The sequence below is a fragment of the Pipistrellus kuhlii genome, unplaced genomic scaffold, assembly GCF_014108245.1.
Source record: "Pipistrellus kuhlii isolate mPipKuh1 unplaced genomic scaffold, mPipKuh1.p scaffold_m20_p_1, whole genome shotgun sequence".
NCBI lineage: Eukaryota > Metazoa > Chordata > Mammalia > Chiroptera > Vespertilionidae > Pipistrellus > Pipistrellus kuhlii.
In genome coordinates, this window is record NW_023425404.1 from 35,257,141 (window position 1) to 35,273,252 (window position 16,112).

The window sequence follows — 16,112 nt, forward strand, 5'->3', positions numbered from 1 at the left end:
CCCATCATAGACATAGCTGTTCCTCACAACCAATTGGCCTGGAGGTCAATTCCTTCCAGTAAAACCAACAACAATCAAGGCTTAACTATAACAAGACTGTGCACACAGCCAACAAAGGGATGCACTAAGAGTGTCCATCTCAGGTAACTGGGGAGACTGAGCCACTGGGCCCTATAGGACACCTAGCACACAAAGCCACTCTATCAACTCAGGGAAGCAGCGAAAATGTGGAGGCAAAGAAACAGGTCACAAATGACACAAATGGAGAAAGCAAACGACTGAATATAGAGTTCAAAACCATGGTTATAACGTTTTTCAAGAATTTTCTATAAAAAGCCGATAAATTTAGTGAGTCCCTCAAGGATATGAAAAAGTCCCAAGTAGAAATTAAGCATACACTGACTGAAATAAAGAATAATATACAGAGACCCAACAGCAGACCAGAGGATTGCAAGAATCAAGTCAAAGATTTGAAATACAAAGAAGCAAAAAACACCCAACCAGAAAGCAAAAAGAAAAAAAGAACCCAAAAATATGAAGATAGTGTAAGGAGCCTCTGGGACAGCTACAAGCATACTAACATCAGAATTATAAGGATGACAGAAGAAGGGAGAGAGAGCAAGATATTTAAAACCTATTTGAAGAAATAATGACAGAAAACTTCCCCACCTGGTGAAAGAAATAGACTTACAAGTCCTGGAAGTACAGAGAACCCCAAACAAAAGGAATCCAAAGATGACCACATCAAGACACATCATAATTAAAATGCCAAGAGCAAAAGACAAAGAGAGAATATTAAAAGTAGCAAGAGAAAAACAGTGAGTTACCTACAAGGGAGCACTCATACAATTTTCAGCTGATTTCTCAACAGAAATTATGCAGGCCAGATAGGAGTGACAAGAAATATTCAAAGGGATGAATAGCAAGAACCTACAACCAAGATTACTCTACCAAGCAAAGCTATCATTCAGAATTGAAGGTCAGATAAAAAGCTTCACAGATAAGAACAAGCTAAAGAAGTTCATCATCGACAAACCAGTATTATATGAAATGCTGAAAGGTATTCTTTAAGAAGAGGAAGAAAAATAAAAAGGTAAAAATAAAAAAATATGAACAACAAATACATATCTACCAACAAGTGAATCTAAAAATCAAGTGAATAAAAAATCTGATGAACAGAATAAACTGGTGAATATAATAGAATCAGGGGCATAGAAAAGGAGTGGACTGACAATTCTCAGGGAGAAAGGGCTGTGGGAGGTGTGAGAAGAGACTGGACAAAAATCGTACACCTATGGATAAAATCAGTGGGAGTGGGGTGGGGGTAAGGGCAGAGGGTGGGATGGGAACCGGGTGGAGGGGAGCTATGCAGGGGGAAAAAGAGAAACAATTGTAATAATCTGAACAATAAAGATTTTAAAAAATGCTCCATACAACCAGAGATTAATTAATGTATTCCTGTGGAAACTTAAATTTTATCTTTGACATTTGTTGGTTGCTTTTTAATAGTTCCATGAACTAATGGAAATTTCATATTTAAAAACCTTTTCTAAGATATGACTTTTGCTTGTAATCAATGGCTTCACGGTTTTAAATTTGTAATATCAATTGCTTCATTATTTAATTTCAATATCTGTTATTTAAAGCAACAAGTAAACAATATTGAAAGCTTAGCATATTGGCAAGAACAAATTACCAGAAGTTATTATAAGAGATATTGTTGATGTTCTGTCTTGGTTACATCCATGAAATTCATGGAGTAGCTTAACTATCTCATGTGCCAAAAGAGGAAGAGTATATTTATCATTCTACTAAATCTTACTACATAATCAAAGCCAGTCTCATGACTGCCTGAAAGAAAACATGATTCTAAGTCAAGCTGTGTTTCAAATCAGTGGTTTCATGTGAGGGCCTCATGAATGCTAGATGACCTACTTTCTGGCCTAAAGTTCCCTAAAGGGAACTCCTGCCCATAGCTCTTTTTTTTCTTTTTTCTTTTTTCTTTTTTTTCAAATTTTTCTATTACAGATATGAAATCACATGAACTATCACAAAATGAACCCTTATTTTCCCTAATACAATCAAAAATAATGGTAGGCATAATCTCTCTAAGAATTACTTATTTTAGTTGGTGGCAAAGGAAAGCTGATATAAATTCTAAAATTAAACAGTTTTCGTTGTTATTTTTCTTTATAGCAGTTATCTTCTAATATACAATGAACTTTCTTATTCATTCATAGCCTGTCTCTTTCCACTATAATACAACTTCCACGAGGACAGATACTGTCTTTTAATCATGATGCATTATTCCCAGTGCCTAGAATAATGCCTGGCATTGAGTAAATTCTCAGAAAAATATTTTTTGAATGAGTGAATGAAGGAAGGAGTATCCACAAGCTAAAATACTCAATATTTTCAGGTTAGAAATGTTCTAATCCTTTGGCTACAAACTATGCAGGAAGGCATGGATCTTCAAATACCACACAGCATTAATTTTTCAAATTACTAAACCATAATCCAAATTAACTGGGGGGAAAGGTAAACAAATGTTTAACTTACTTTAAAAGTTTGTAATATGCAAACCGAAATATTTCCTGGATGAGAACTGAGATCAACACTCCAAAGATCAGCAGGTATGTCTCTATTGGTCCATCTCTGTTGCCAGCAACGGTTCTTGCCACGAACCAGACAAGGGAGGAAACCAGTAAAGATATCAACCAGAAGAAAGCTCTGAAATTAGGGGGGAGAGAAGGAAAAGTCACACATAAGTACAGAATTAATTTTTTTTTTTTTAAAAACTTTAAGGGCTCATAAAGTGATGCTCTGGATCCATTGTCCTTAATCAGGGGGTCAGTGGTGCATTTCCTCTGTTGAGGTGAACATGTGAACCAAAAAGAATTTAGGATTTTTCCTAGCAATCACTCTTTTTCAGTGACCCTGCTATTTATTAAGTACATCTGCACACTATCCATTAAGCACTGACGAGCTGGAAATATTTGTTATTCTTCCCAATTAATGCTTTGCTCACTGATGTGCAAATATGTCTTTCCCAGAAAAAAAAAAGTCTATATCTCTATTAATAGTGATTAGTATAAAACCCAGGAGTTGGAAATCTGCACTCTGATCTAGATCAGGTTCCCAGGCCCGGTTTCTGCAACATTCCTGTGGATTCTAATGATTCTAACAAGCTTCATAGACCCTCTGCCCAATCTCTATCGCTTTTTAAACAGTGGCGGGATGCAGCACTCTCCATAGAGTGGTGAGAGGTGAAGAGACTCAGAAAAAGTGGGCATCGCTGGCCTGGTCTGGCTGTTTCTCCCGGTGCCAAGGGAGACTCAGGGGTGTAGGGGCATGAGGGGAGCCTCAGCAAGAGCTGCCAGAGGAAAACGGGTTGTGACCACACTCACCGCCAGGGTTCGGTGTTTACCCAGCCCCGGAGAAGAGCGCTGACAGGTGCTTCTGTGTCGGGGCAGGTGAGCCCCGCCCCCTACACATTCCCATTCAGAAGACCTGGGTTAGGCGTTTGGGCATTGGTGCGTTTTAAAGCACCAGATCTCCAGGCTCTTAACCCCTTTGGGATTACAAAATCTGAAGTTACCTTGGGACCCCCCTCTGCAGAAAAATAAAAGATGCGTACTTGAACGTATCCACTTTTTTTTTTTCTTCATGCAATTTAGGTTGTTTCAGGACTCACCACAGCCCACCCTCGGACCCTAAGCGGAAACTCAGGAGCCGAGGCTCAGGGTTTTTGAGACCCACAGGGTGCGCTCCTTCCCCAGAGCCTGCCCTCTGGGGTGGCGGGTTCCCGTGCCTTTCCCGCCGGGCGAGGCGTCCGGAGGAGCGGGTCTCGGCTCTCCCCGTCTCAAGCCGGTCCCTTCCAAAGCCCAACAAGGTCGAGCCCTACGGCGGGGAAGCCTGGGGTCGGAACACCCGCGGGGAGAGGGGAGCCCCGGTTCCGTGTTTCCCAGCGCAACCGCCTCACCCGACGATGAGAAAGATGATGCGCAGCGGGTCCGTGGCGATGGTGAAGACGTAGAGGGCGAGCGCCGGCCCGAAGGCAATGAAGGCGCAGCCGAAGAACACGGCCGCCGTCATGGCGACCGCGTCCGCCGAGCCCGGCACAGACGCGGGGAGCTTGGGGCGCAGCTGAGCTGAGCGCTGGGCGGGGCGGGGCGGAGGGGCGGGGCGGGGCGGGGTGGGGCGGAGGGGCGGGGCTGCAGTGGGGGCGCCGGGCTGAGGGGACGGGCGTGGCGGAGGGGATGGGGCGGGGCGAGTGGGGAGGGGGCGGGACGGGGCAAGGCAAGTAGGGAGGGGGCGGGGCGGAGGGGCAGAGGGGAGGGGCGTGGTGTGGCAGAGGGGCGGGGCGGAGGGGATGGGGAGGAGCGGGGCGAACGGAGGGGAGGGAGGCTGGGGTAGGGGCGCGGTCCTAAACGCCCGGCTTTGGTCTCACCCATCCTCTACCGCCCACCTGGGCCCCAAGCTGCATTGAGGGCGACTTTAGTGCCGGAGCTGTAGCGCCCCCCCTAGGTCTCGCTACACGTACACAGAGATCAGCCCAACGGTGCCGGCTGCTGTAAGGCTGACAGGAGAGATCCCTGTCCCCTTTGAGGCCAGAGCCGGGTAACATTCCAGATCAACTAAAATAAAACAGTACCCTACAAAGACAGGATTCCATTTCTAAATAAAGGAATTTTTTAAAGCAAAATTTTTTTTTTATTTGCATAGTTGCGGGAACTTCGTGCTTCATCACTCATATATAAAATCCAAGTTGGGACAGCGGTGACCCAAATGATAAGTAAAAGGATGAAATAGTGGTGGAACATGCTGTCCTTCTCGAAGTTGTGCTGGCCAGCTGATTTGTTTCCCAACCCCACACTCCAAGTCTTCAAAAAAGTTGTTTTTAAGGGCATTCTCTGATCACTCTATAGTAAGGGCAGTATCTCCTTGCTCTGTTTTTACTTGCTCATTGGTATCCACCCTTAAAAATAAACTTTTGGAGGGGCGGGGGTTTTGTTTTGTTCTTTTTTATTTCCTCAGCACCTAGTATATCTGTTCGATTAATGAAATAATTTAAAAAGTGGAACTTACAAACATTTGTTATTTTATATTAATTTAACAATTTCCGAGAGATTTAAACATTAAAACCAGAAGGTTATGTTTTCTGATCATTCATATCTAAGATTTTTCTCCATGTTTAATGTGAATATTTATAATAATACCTTTTGATTAGAGCACTTTGTCCTTAAAGTAATTATTTATAAGTATGTAGTTATTGCCATTTTTTTGGTTTTCTGATTGATTTTTTTTTTTTTTTTTGGTAATTCTCTGCTCCTTTCTTATTTTTTTTTATTTTATTTTTTTTATGGATTTCAGAGAAGGGAGAAAGAGAAACATCAATGATGAAAATCATTGATTGGCTGCCTCCTGCATGCCCCCTACTGGGGATTGAGCCCGCAACATAGGCATGTGCCTTTGACCAGAATTGAACCTGGGATTCTTCAGGCTGACACTCTATACACTGAGCAAAACTGGCTAGGGCTCTGTTCCTTATGCTCCTGCTCTTCTTTTTCTTTTTTTTTCTTTTTTTTTTTTAATATATTTTCTTGATTTTTTTACAGAGAGGAAGAGAGAGGGATAGAGAGTTAGAAACATCAATGAGAGAGAAACATCTATCAGCTGCCTCCTGCACACCCCCTGCTGGGGATGTGCCGCAACCAAAGTACATGCCCTTCACAGAATGGAATCCGCAGGCCAGTGCTCCATCCACTGAGCCAAACTGGCTTCGCCATGCTCTTTTTTCTTGATGACTTTCTATAGTCTTATTTGGATTCTTTTTTCTTTATTTCTTGTAGATTTTGGTTTGTGGTTACCATGTGCTTCATATATACCAAACTATGTTTATAGCAGTCCATTTTAAGTTGATAGTTGCTTAAGTTTGAACACACTCTAAAATCACTACCATTTTTACTCACCCCCTGCACATTTACCAGTATGTTTGTTTTTCTTGTGTGTTTGTGTGTATCCCTTAATTTACTGTTGTAATTAAACATGATCTTCATTTCCTACTTTTGCCTTTGAGCCTTTATACTGGCCTTAGTGTTGGTTGACTCATTGCTTTTATTATGTGTTTGCCTTTTTCAGTGAGAATTATTTTCTTAGCAATATTTTTAATCATATTTTTTATTTTTTCTTCTTCTTAAAGAAGCCACTTGAACATTCTATATAATAAAAGTCTAATATGCTAAGTGTCCAGTTGACTGGTTGGCCATCCAACCAATCAAAGCATAATATGCTAATGTATACTAGAGGTGCTCAACTGCTTGTTATGATATGCACTGACCACCAGGGGGCAGTTAACTCTTTGATCAGTCACAATGATGTGCATGGATCACCAAGGGGCAGACGCTCTGACTGGTAGATTAGCTTGCTGCTGGGATCTAGATGATTGGGACTGAGTGAGACGGCCATACACGCCCTGGAGCCCTCACGCAGTCCTTCCCCAACTGGCCAACCTCCTGTGACTCCCTTGGCCCCGATTGTGCACTGGCCTGCTCCTCCCTCTTTCAATCTGAGACCCTTTGGGGGAGCTGGAGAGCCGGTCTAGGCCCAATTACCCAGGCCAGGACGAGGGACCCGAATGGTATACTAATTTGTGTACCAGGCCTCTAGTTTCTTATAATATTGGTTTGGTGGTGATGAACTTATTTAGCTTTTTCTTGTCTGGGAAACTTTATTTTTATTTTTTTCTTTTATTCTAAATTATGGTCTTGCTAGGTAATCTTGCTTTAGTGGGGCTCATAGTCCTGCATCACACCTTTTCTCCCTGTTCCTGTCATCACATCATTACTTTTTAATTCCGACTCCTCCTATTCCCCTCTCCTAAAGACCCTTGGTATTACAGAGGGCCCTCTTGGATAATTCAAGATAATTTCCTATCTCAAGATCACATCTGCAAATGAAGTAACATTCACAGGTTCGGGAGGTTAGAATGGATGTCTTTGGGGGCCATAATTCAGTCTACCACAGAAACAAATTTAAGAGCTGTGAAAAAAGATGAAATTATTTTGGAAAACTGGGGAAGATTGTCACAGAAACTAAGAGAAGAGAACATTTCTGGGAGGAAGCAATATACTCATCAAATGCTGGCAAGTTAGTTAAGAGGACAGAAAACTGCCAGCTACTTTTGCAACTAGGCCGTTATAAATATGATGTCTGTGAGGTGATAGGGAGGAAGCCAAACTGGAGTAGGCTGAGGAATGAATGCAAAATGAGAAAGTGAAGACAGTATGTACAGGCAACCCTTGGGTGAAGGTTAGCTATAGCAAGAAGAGGAGAAAGAGCAATAGGTGAGAAGGACAGGAGGCAAAGGGGTGGGAGAGTTAAGGATGCTTAGATACTAAGGGGAAAGGGCTCACACAGGATAAGCATTTGAAGGTATAAGAGCAGTGAGTTCTCTGAGAAGCAGGACAAAGGGGCAGGAGAGATGAATCCAGAGAAGAGGCAGAGAGAAAGCATGGACTAGGAGGAATGCCTCTGCTACAAGAGGAGGGAGCTGAGGATGAGAGCGGCTGACCATAGAGCTGGGGAGGGAGAGGCAATTAAGGTGGTTTTAGAAGATGCTTTCCTGTGAGGCAGGAGAGGAGAGGTCGGTCTACCAGAGGGAAAGGAAAGAAGCAGGGTGTGTGAGAAGAATAATGAAGGTCGGAGTGGTGGTGGGAAGGAGCAGGAAAGGCTATGACTGGGGACGCGCACAAGCACATGGTGGAATATGGGTAGAGCTGGGCCCTTGAACGAAGTTATTTGGAAATGAAAACAAAACAATAAAAAGTAAACTTGCAAGGACTAGGAAGGGAGGGCTGGAGTGCCATCACAGAATAATCTCAATGTGTTCTGAACTAAGTATGAGCAGGCGATCTGGCCATTTTAAACACCTCTAATTCAGAAAGTTTGCTAAAATATCCCAAGTCGGCCATGGTTTGAGTCACACACCTATAAATTCGAAGAAAGATTTTCAAAATCTGCCACCATTTCAGGGAGTCATGAATATTTTCAGAATGTAGTTTTTATTTTAGACGAACATTATTATAAAAAAAAAAGTTCACCTGGAGTAAAATCCACTTAAAAAACAACAAAAACACAGCAATAATATCAGTACACAGTTAATGAATTGGCTTAAACAAGACTAACCACATGACAGGCCCACTTTATCTGCATGAGCTTTTCACATTAAGCCGTTGGAACAAAAATAAAATCACCAAAACATATGCAGTGGGAAATTCTATGGAAAAATTAGGTATTTTTCATTTGGGGCATGATTTTAGTCAAAGAGTTATGATATTTTGAATTAAAGGAACTGCTGCAAACAAAATAAAAACCCATCTGTAAGGCCATAGGAATGAATTCTAATAAGTTCACATTTTTTAAAAATGTAAGAAAATGAAAAAAGTTCTATTAGTTGTTGGCAATACGAAATGCAATTACATATAAGTTATTTCAAAAAATGAAGTAAAATTTGAAAATATCCCTAAAATAATTGTTTGCTAATTTTTATTTCTGTAAATTTCAGTCACTTAGATTTATTTTTCATAGTGAGCATGACAACCATTCATTTTATTAATCTTTTTAAAAAGACCAATTCTATTGTAAAATTGTGCTAGCATTTGAAATTTTATTAGCATTTCCTGTCTCTCTAGGTTTCTCTAGGACAAGGAATTTCGTTTTTAGACATTCCTTTCTCCCTTCTTTAGCTATAAGAAGGAAAATGGAATGTACTTTCTGTTAAAAGGAAAATTATAAAACCTGACAGAAGAAATGACTGCTTACAATCTGACACAATTACACCAACATAATGAAGTGCTGTTTTAAAATTTTAAGCTTAGAAGCTCATCTTTAAAGATTAAGAACTAAATTTATAGAGAAATCTAAGTCAAACTAGAAAAGAAAGTCTGCTTATATGTATCACTTACTGTTCACAGGAAAAACTTTATATAAGCCTTAATACAGATTCCCAGCATTAGAACCTGTAAAACGGAGTTATAATCTCTTATTAGAAATTTCTGCAAACATTTATCTATATTGCACAGCTAAATTTATTAATGGAGATAGGGAGATAATACTTCTTTTTTGCACTAGTGGATATGACATGTATGTTCTATTCTAAACTACCTCCGACCTTTCCCAATGATGCCTGTAGTTCAAAACAAAACATATCATCTAAATCGTGTTGGATGCATAAAGGCTGGCTTACTGCTTTTCTACCAGGTATTTGAACACTAGTAAGCTAATGAGGTATAATAAAAAATAGTCCTTCAAAGTAAAGAGTATAGTCTTCTGAAAATTTATAACAAAGACTGCACAAAATGTTCATGTAAATAGTAAGAAACCCTGCTGCACCTCCTCACTGATGCACAGGTGGGTTATTTTCTTAGAATCTGTCTGAAGTAAAATAGAGCTAAAATAAGTTCCCAGTGAAACGTTTTACAATCAACTGATTTACAAGCTACTTAGTTACAGCACATTTTCATTGTCTGATACCCTCAGACGCTATTTGAAAAGGTCTAGTCCATCATTGGCAGGAATGAGCACACTGATAATAAAGTGCAGCCACTGAATGCCACTGGTACTGCTGCACAGTTTTCATGTACCTGATCCACAGACCACAGAAATGTTCAAACTAGATTTCTTCAGTTTCAGCAGGGAACAGACAATTATCTCTCACTAAATTCATCTACAAATAGAAAAAATAATGCACTATATGTACATTATTAAGCAAACTGGGATATTTATTGGGTCATTTTACCATGCAGAAGGTGAATTTCCTATGGTCTTAGCTCAAATTATATACAATTTAGCAAGACTAAATGTAAGAAAATAGCAAGGACGATTTATTTATATACAACAGAGCATATACCTCAAATTGCTGCTACTTCAAAGAGCACCTTTAGACTCATCTAGTTTTCACGGCTCTTTCAAAGGAATTTCATGGAGACTAGTTATTAATCCATATAAGACAAAAGAAGAGAGAAAGAATAAAACAAAAGCAAAGCATTCTGCTAAAAAAAAAAGCTAACCATAGGATATGTCAGTTTTGGTTTGCAGATAACCCCTGAGATATAAACCAAAGTGTTAAGACACCAAATAGTCAGAGGTAAATTACTGAGAGAATTACATTCATACATGGTGTCATAGCACTTGCCTTTTAGGAACGACTTTGTTACCCTCCAGAAAGCTTAACTGCTTGGAATATTTTTCAGAAAATACAAGATGTTCCTAAGAAATTGTTTTTCTTTCCAAAGATGTATCTAATTTTAAGATGGTAGACTTATAATAGACTTTCAAGCAAGGAACCGCTTGATTATCCTCAGACACCAGCAGATGCCGTTAAGCCTATAGGTAAGTTTTTAAAAAATTTGTTAACAGTGTTTAGTGTCCCATTCAAAAATAGCTCTGGAATATTTATATTTGCTGTAGCAAAATTGTGCATAAGTTTTCAAAAAGTCTGAATGGCTCGAGCATTCTGTGATACATCTTAATTTGAAGCAGAGTTCTCTGTGGTAACAAGCAATCTGTTTCCACTTCCACTTCCAATTCTTAATTTCAAGCATGATGGTAAACTCTGTGAAACAAAACAGGCCTAGGAGGAAGAATACTCCTCAACAGAATTCAATTCCTTCATCACCTCTTTGTTACTCCCCTCCGTGTTATGACCCTGAAGGCTAGGATAACAGCAATGACATAATGACCTTAATTTGGCACATAGTTAACACTAAATCCCTTTCTTTTCCTATGTGATGGTTTCATCAACAAAAGGTACCCCAGTTCCAGGGGTTGGTGAGAAAGACAAAGCTTTTGGTTGGCTTCGGCCCAGGTGACTGGACAAAGTTCTCAAACAACAAACCTGAACAGATGGAACTGGGTTCTACCCATTCAACAGTAGCTGTTTGAAAACGGAAACCTTGCTCATATTTTCTCTAATGAGATAGCAAGACTTTTCCTAGAGGCCACACTAAGTTTATTATCCTTATTTTGTTTAAAAACCCAAGTAAAAAACAGAACAAAAATAATTATTTTCACCATTACCAAGAGCTATTTCTTCTAAATTTATGTTAACAAGTCATATCTCTTCCTTTAGGTAAGCTTTCTGTGAACTAAAATTTAAAATAACTCTTGTACACAGGGATCGTGGTAGGAATTGGGTATTAAAACGAAATCAGCAATCTGGGGAGTAAACCTAAGACAAAATATATTATGTATGCTAACGTGATGGAACCACAATTAGACATTGAAATAAAACCCTAAATGGTACATTTCTCTGTCCATGTAAAATTTCAGCTCAAGAATTCACAACTAGAAACAGACAACAATGGTAAAATATGTTACGTTTTAGATGACTGACTGATTACAATAGGTCAAACATAAGAAGAGACAGCAATTATGAACCCCAGAAAAAAGGAGATTAAGGTCATTTCCAAATGCAGTTTTTATAGGTTAGGCAGAGGGAATCAACTGAAAAGTGACTTCCTTCAGCTACCCAGACTGGCTAAAAAGTCAAGAATGAAGCAAAGTGCTAACCAATAAGAAACAAACAAAATAAATGCCATGAATGCAATAACATCTGGCCATATGAACATCAGCCCAAATGTCCTTTAACTTTAGTTCTATTGACCTCTGCTTTAAATGTTCTACTCTTGTTTTAAACCTCCCCAAAGCACACATTTGTCTAGAACCTGGTGAGACAAGGGTGTGTGTGAGAGTCTAAGACTGTGCTATAACAGGGAAAGGCTAACACTGATGTGCAAAGTGAAAAAGAAAAGAGCAGCTTCTGCAAAAGGCAACAAAACAAAGAAAAAAACAAGTCTTGCATGTGTCTCCATCTCATTGCTTCCGTGTTTGAAAAAAGGAGCCTGTATCTCGCTAGGCTGTGGCTGGAATCCACTAGGTGTTCTGTGTCCAGAGGTCTAGGCTCGGTGGTGCTCTCAGTAGCAGCCTGGCGGTGTGGTTCTGAGGCTGGGTGACCTGTGCTTTCAGAGAAGCAGGAAAGGGTCCTCTGGGTGTGCTGCAGTCTCTCAGAAAGAAGTTCATCAAAGTAGCGAACACCGGAAGAAACTGGTCTTCTTTGATCGGTTTTCTGTTATTTTCACTGGTCCACCTGCTCCCGATGAATTGCTGTCGTTCTAAAAAACAAAAGACAAAGTTACAAAGAGAACAAAAGCTTCATGGTTTGACCCCAATTATATAAAAGAAATAATATCAAGCCATAACATAAAGGCACATTCAGCAGGGTATTTTATTAGAAGAGGAACTCATTAAACTCTGATGTTAATGGTTTATTTGGAAAATGAGGGTTGAAAAAAATGTTTTTAGCATAGCACCTTTTATGCAGATTACTATCAGGAAGCTCCTATTTCCAGATCAAAAAAAATTACTGCCAGTGGAATGTAAACTTTCAAGGGTAATGATGGAAACAATGTTAAGGTATCAGTACAGACAATTTTGTTATTAGAGGTAAGAAGTATTGGTAACATACAGTATATATTATATTCAGAATTCAGGTTAAAATAAACTATCTAGGTTGCCCTAATGATTCATCACTAAGATAATTTCAAATAGAAACAAACTTTAGCAACTTTAAGATCATAATTATATATAAATATAAATGTCACATCAAAACTAAACTAGATAATTTTAGGGCAAAAATTTAATTTGTGCATTATTTTAAATTTTGGATCAAAATTCAATAAAAGTCCATTTAAAGAGCCAGAAGACAGATCTGAAATAGCTGCAGTTCAGAAATAAGAAACTTGGTCTGGCCAGCATGACTCAGTGGTTGAGTGTAGACCTATGAACCAGGAGGTTACAGTTTGGCTCCTAGTCAGGGCAAGCTTGATCCCCAGTAGGGGGCATGAAGGAAGCAGCCTGTCAATAATCCTCTCTCATTGATGTTTCTGTCTCCCTCTCCCTTCCTCTCTGAAATAAAAAATATATTAAAAAAAATAAATATGAAACCTGAAGAAGCAGAAATAAGAATCAAAGTTCAACCAGCTGATTATATGAGTCAAGAAAAAAAAAACTTAATGTGAATATATTACAATCAGAGCTATCCTTTTAATCATATAAATACACAGAATAACACAAATTTACAAACAGTATAATGAAAACAAAATTATAAGTGATACAAACCATTTTTCTGTTGAGTTTTGTCATTATATCTCGTGCAAGTGTAAAAAATGCCTAAAGGTAAACCAAAAATTGCATTATTATATATTATAATATATTTTAAAATAGAAACATAGAATGTTTTCACTGTTACATTATAAATATATTACTTTAAAGCTTTTAATTGAGAAAAGAATATAATTGTAATCATGACTATTACATCTTACTAGAGCACCACTGCATAACATTCATGCACAAGGAGGGGAGGGGGAGGTTGGAGGTGTTCCTCAGCCCAGCCTGCACCCTCCCAAAATCAATGATCCCTCGGGGGTGACTGCCAGTTTAGGCGCAAACATCCCTCTCACACTCCAGGACTGCTGGCTCCTCACTGCTCACCTGCCTGCCTGATCATCCCTAAGCACTCACCTGACTGAGTGATTGCCCCTAATCACTCTGCCTACTTGCCTGATCGCCCCTAACTGCCTCTGCCTGCCTGCCTGATCACCCCTAACTGCCTCAGTCCCTGCCACCATGGCTTCATCCAGAATGACGTCCCGAAGGTCATTCAACTGTCCAGTCTAGTTAGCATATTACACTTGTATTATTATAGATTTTTCAATTACATCACACACATTTTCCAATGTTATCTGTCATTCATTTGTCAACTATTTTCTGTACATAATATCTGGCCCAACTTCCCAATATGGCAGGTTTTTGGTTATTTCAGTGCACCCACAGCACCTGGGGGGCAGAAGCTCTGTCTAAGCCACCCCTGCACACCCAGAGCAGGGCATGGGGCCTGATCCAGAAGATGCTGAATATCTGTTTAATCAGTGAATGAACAAATGTTTTACCCTGTAGCTCTAAAATATATTTTTACAAAAATCTGTCTTTTATTGCCAATGTTTTCTTTGAAATCACTTTCACTCTTATACCTTATATAATCGTAACATTCCAAAATCCCAACAGTGCCTACAACTCAGTTCAATCCCCCACCATGGAAATCAGTTCAAATGCAGGTAGGACAAATCTGATTCATCTTAGTGACATTTTATGCTTAGTATCTTGTGATCCAAACATTTTTTAACCCTATCATCCCCACTTTGTTTCTAGGGAGCCAAGACTCTTAAAGTTTCTTCAGTTGTGTCCATGCTAAATCCACTGTTATGTCAGTCACTTTGTTCCCAACCATACTTGATGCCCCCCAAAATATTTAGCAAAAGAATCATTTCCAGTCCAGTCAAACAGAAACAATACTTAGCTATTACTAAGGCTAAATTTCTAAATAAACCCATCCCAGTTTTTATGAGGCTAACTAACTACACTAAATTAGAGCTTTGGGGAACTGCTCACTTCCTGCAGAATACCGGGCCAGATTAAGCAACTGGGGAGCACCCAGCTCCACACTTCCATAGTTCAGTGCTCTCTCTAAGCCACAGGGGTGACCAGGGCACAGGTGCTAACGGAGACCTCAGCTACTCCAGGAAGCCAGGTACTGCCTTCATTCTGCGAGAGAAACCATGGGTGGGCCAGCTCAGTGAGCAAGCTTTCCTGCGCCGTTAGAGCGGACTTAAGAGGTTCCCCTCTTTCTGATGGAAGGAAATCCTTTTGTGGCAAGCAGGAGGAAGCATTTTTCTGCTTATCCATGCTCATCTAAATAAATCAGCAGAGACTTCCTGTTTCCTCACACCCATTAGCCAACGTGAATATGAGTTTTAGTTACTTAAAAAAAAATTATGATCATTGTCCACTTTCCAATAGTCATTTAAACCTCAATTTTTAGCTATGATGAAAGATATGGTGATCAGTGAGTAGCCTAAGAAATTAAATGTTTATTAAATCAACAATATTATTAAGTGAATTACTATATTAAAACATATTACATGTAATATTTTTATGATCAGTTTTTAAAATATTTTTACACAGAAAATATTGTCACCAGGGCGGGTATTGCTCAATGGTTGGAGTGTCAGCCTGCTGACTGAATGGTCTCGGGATCAATTCAAGGGCACGTACCCAGGTTGCAGGTTTGTTCCCCGGCCCAGTCAGTGTATGTTTGTGAGGCAATCAATTGATGTCTCTCTCTCACATGAATGTTTCTCCCTTTTTCTCTCTCCCCTCCCCTTCCATTCTCTCTAAAAATCAGTGGAAAAATATCCTCAGGTGAGGATTAACAACAACAACAAAAATATTATAAAAAATTCTTCCCTTGGTAAAGAAAATCTATTCTTAAAAGACTTCAGGTGGTTAGATTTTCTTTAACAGTTAACTTTATTAATAAATTTTATTAAAGTACTCTTTGGTAAACACACTTTCTTACTTCTACCAAATGCCATCAGATTACTATATCATATATATCATGTTAATCTATTTAAACTGTACATTAAGGGAATCTGTTTAATAAGCTAAGTTTAATATTCTCTCTCTCTCTCTCTCTCTCTCTCTCTCTCTCTCTCTCTCTCTCTCTTTCTTGACAGGAAAGTAATTAAGACTCGCCTGCTATAGGCCACTATAGTATGACATGAATGATAAATGAGCAGAGGAAGACATGCATTTTGTCAGCTAGTGCAGGAGTTCCAGCTTCCCAAACAGGACAGAAGTGACCTTAAACTGAGCATCTATCTTCTGTTCAGTGAATCTTATATTCACATCTGTATCTGAGTGCAGGGTGTCCCAAAAATACATATACACACTTGAACAGCTGATAACTCACTTAATTTTCACTTCTTTTCAGGAAATAATAAGCAAGCTTTGAACAAAGCAAATTTACCCACTAGCCTTTTTTATATGGGTACATAAAAGATAAAAGTTTACAGTCCAAAGCAAGCAACAAATTAAGGGCACACAAATACAATCAAAATGATTCTTGATGTTTGCGATTCCTTTACTTTGCATTATCAGCAGTGCCTGGACTAGAATCAGTCATTAGTCTGAAACAGGCAATGACAGAAAACATT

At 39.4% G+C, this 16,112-nt stretch overlaps 2 protein-coding genes across 5 annotated transcripts in view; both read right to left on the reverse strand.

Moving 5' to 3' along the window:
- APH1B (aph-1 homolog B, gamma-secretase subunit) overlaps nucleotides 1-4,169 on the reverse strand; it is a 43,440-nt gene extending 39,271 nt beyond the window's left edge. Inside the window, exons 1-2 of one of the 3 annotated variants that reach the window (XM_036439735.2) lie at nucleotides 3,983-4,168; nucleotides 2,560-2,730 (exon numbers count right to left, since the gene is read on the reverse strand). In XM_036439735.2, coding sequence (XP_036295628.1) covers nucleotides 2,560-2,730; nucleotides 3,983-4,095 — 284 coding nt within the window. In that variant the 5' untranslated portion in view covers nucleotides 4,096-4,168. Of the gene's footprint in view, nucleotides 1-2,559; nucleotides 2,731-3,982 lie in introns of all 3 variants that reach the window. The other 2 variants (XM_036439743.2, XM_036439748.2) reach the window with 2 other exon arrangements.
- Nucleotides 4,170-8,044: 3,875 nt separating this feature from the next.
- Nucleotides 8,045-16,112, reverse strand: part of RAB8B (RAB8B, member RAS oncogene family) — a 61,945-nt gene continuing 53,877 nt past the window's right edge. For both annotated transcript variants that reach the window (XM_036439765.2, XM_036439760.2), the window contains 2 exons: nucleotides 13,180-13,230; nucleotides 8,045-12,173 (listed from right to left, as the gene is read on the reverse strand). In XM_036439765.2, the coding sequence (XP_036295658.1) occupies nucleotides 12,081-12,173; nucleotides 13,180-13,230 (144 nt within the window). In that variant the 3' untranslated portion in view covers nucleotides 8,045-12,080. The remainder of the gene's footprint in view (nucleotides 12,174-13,179; nucleotides 13,231-16,112) is intronic.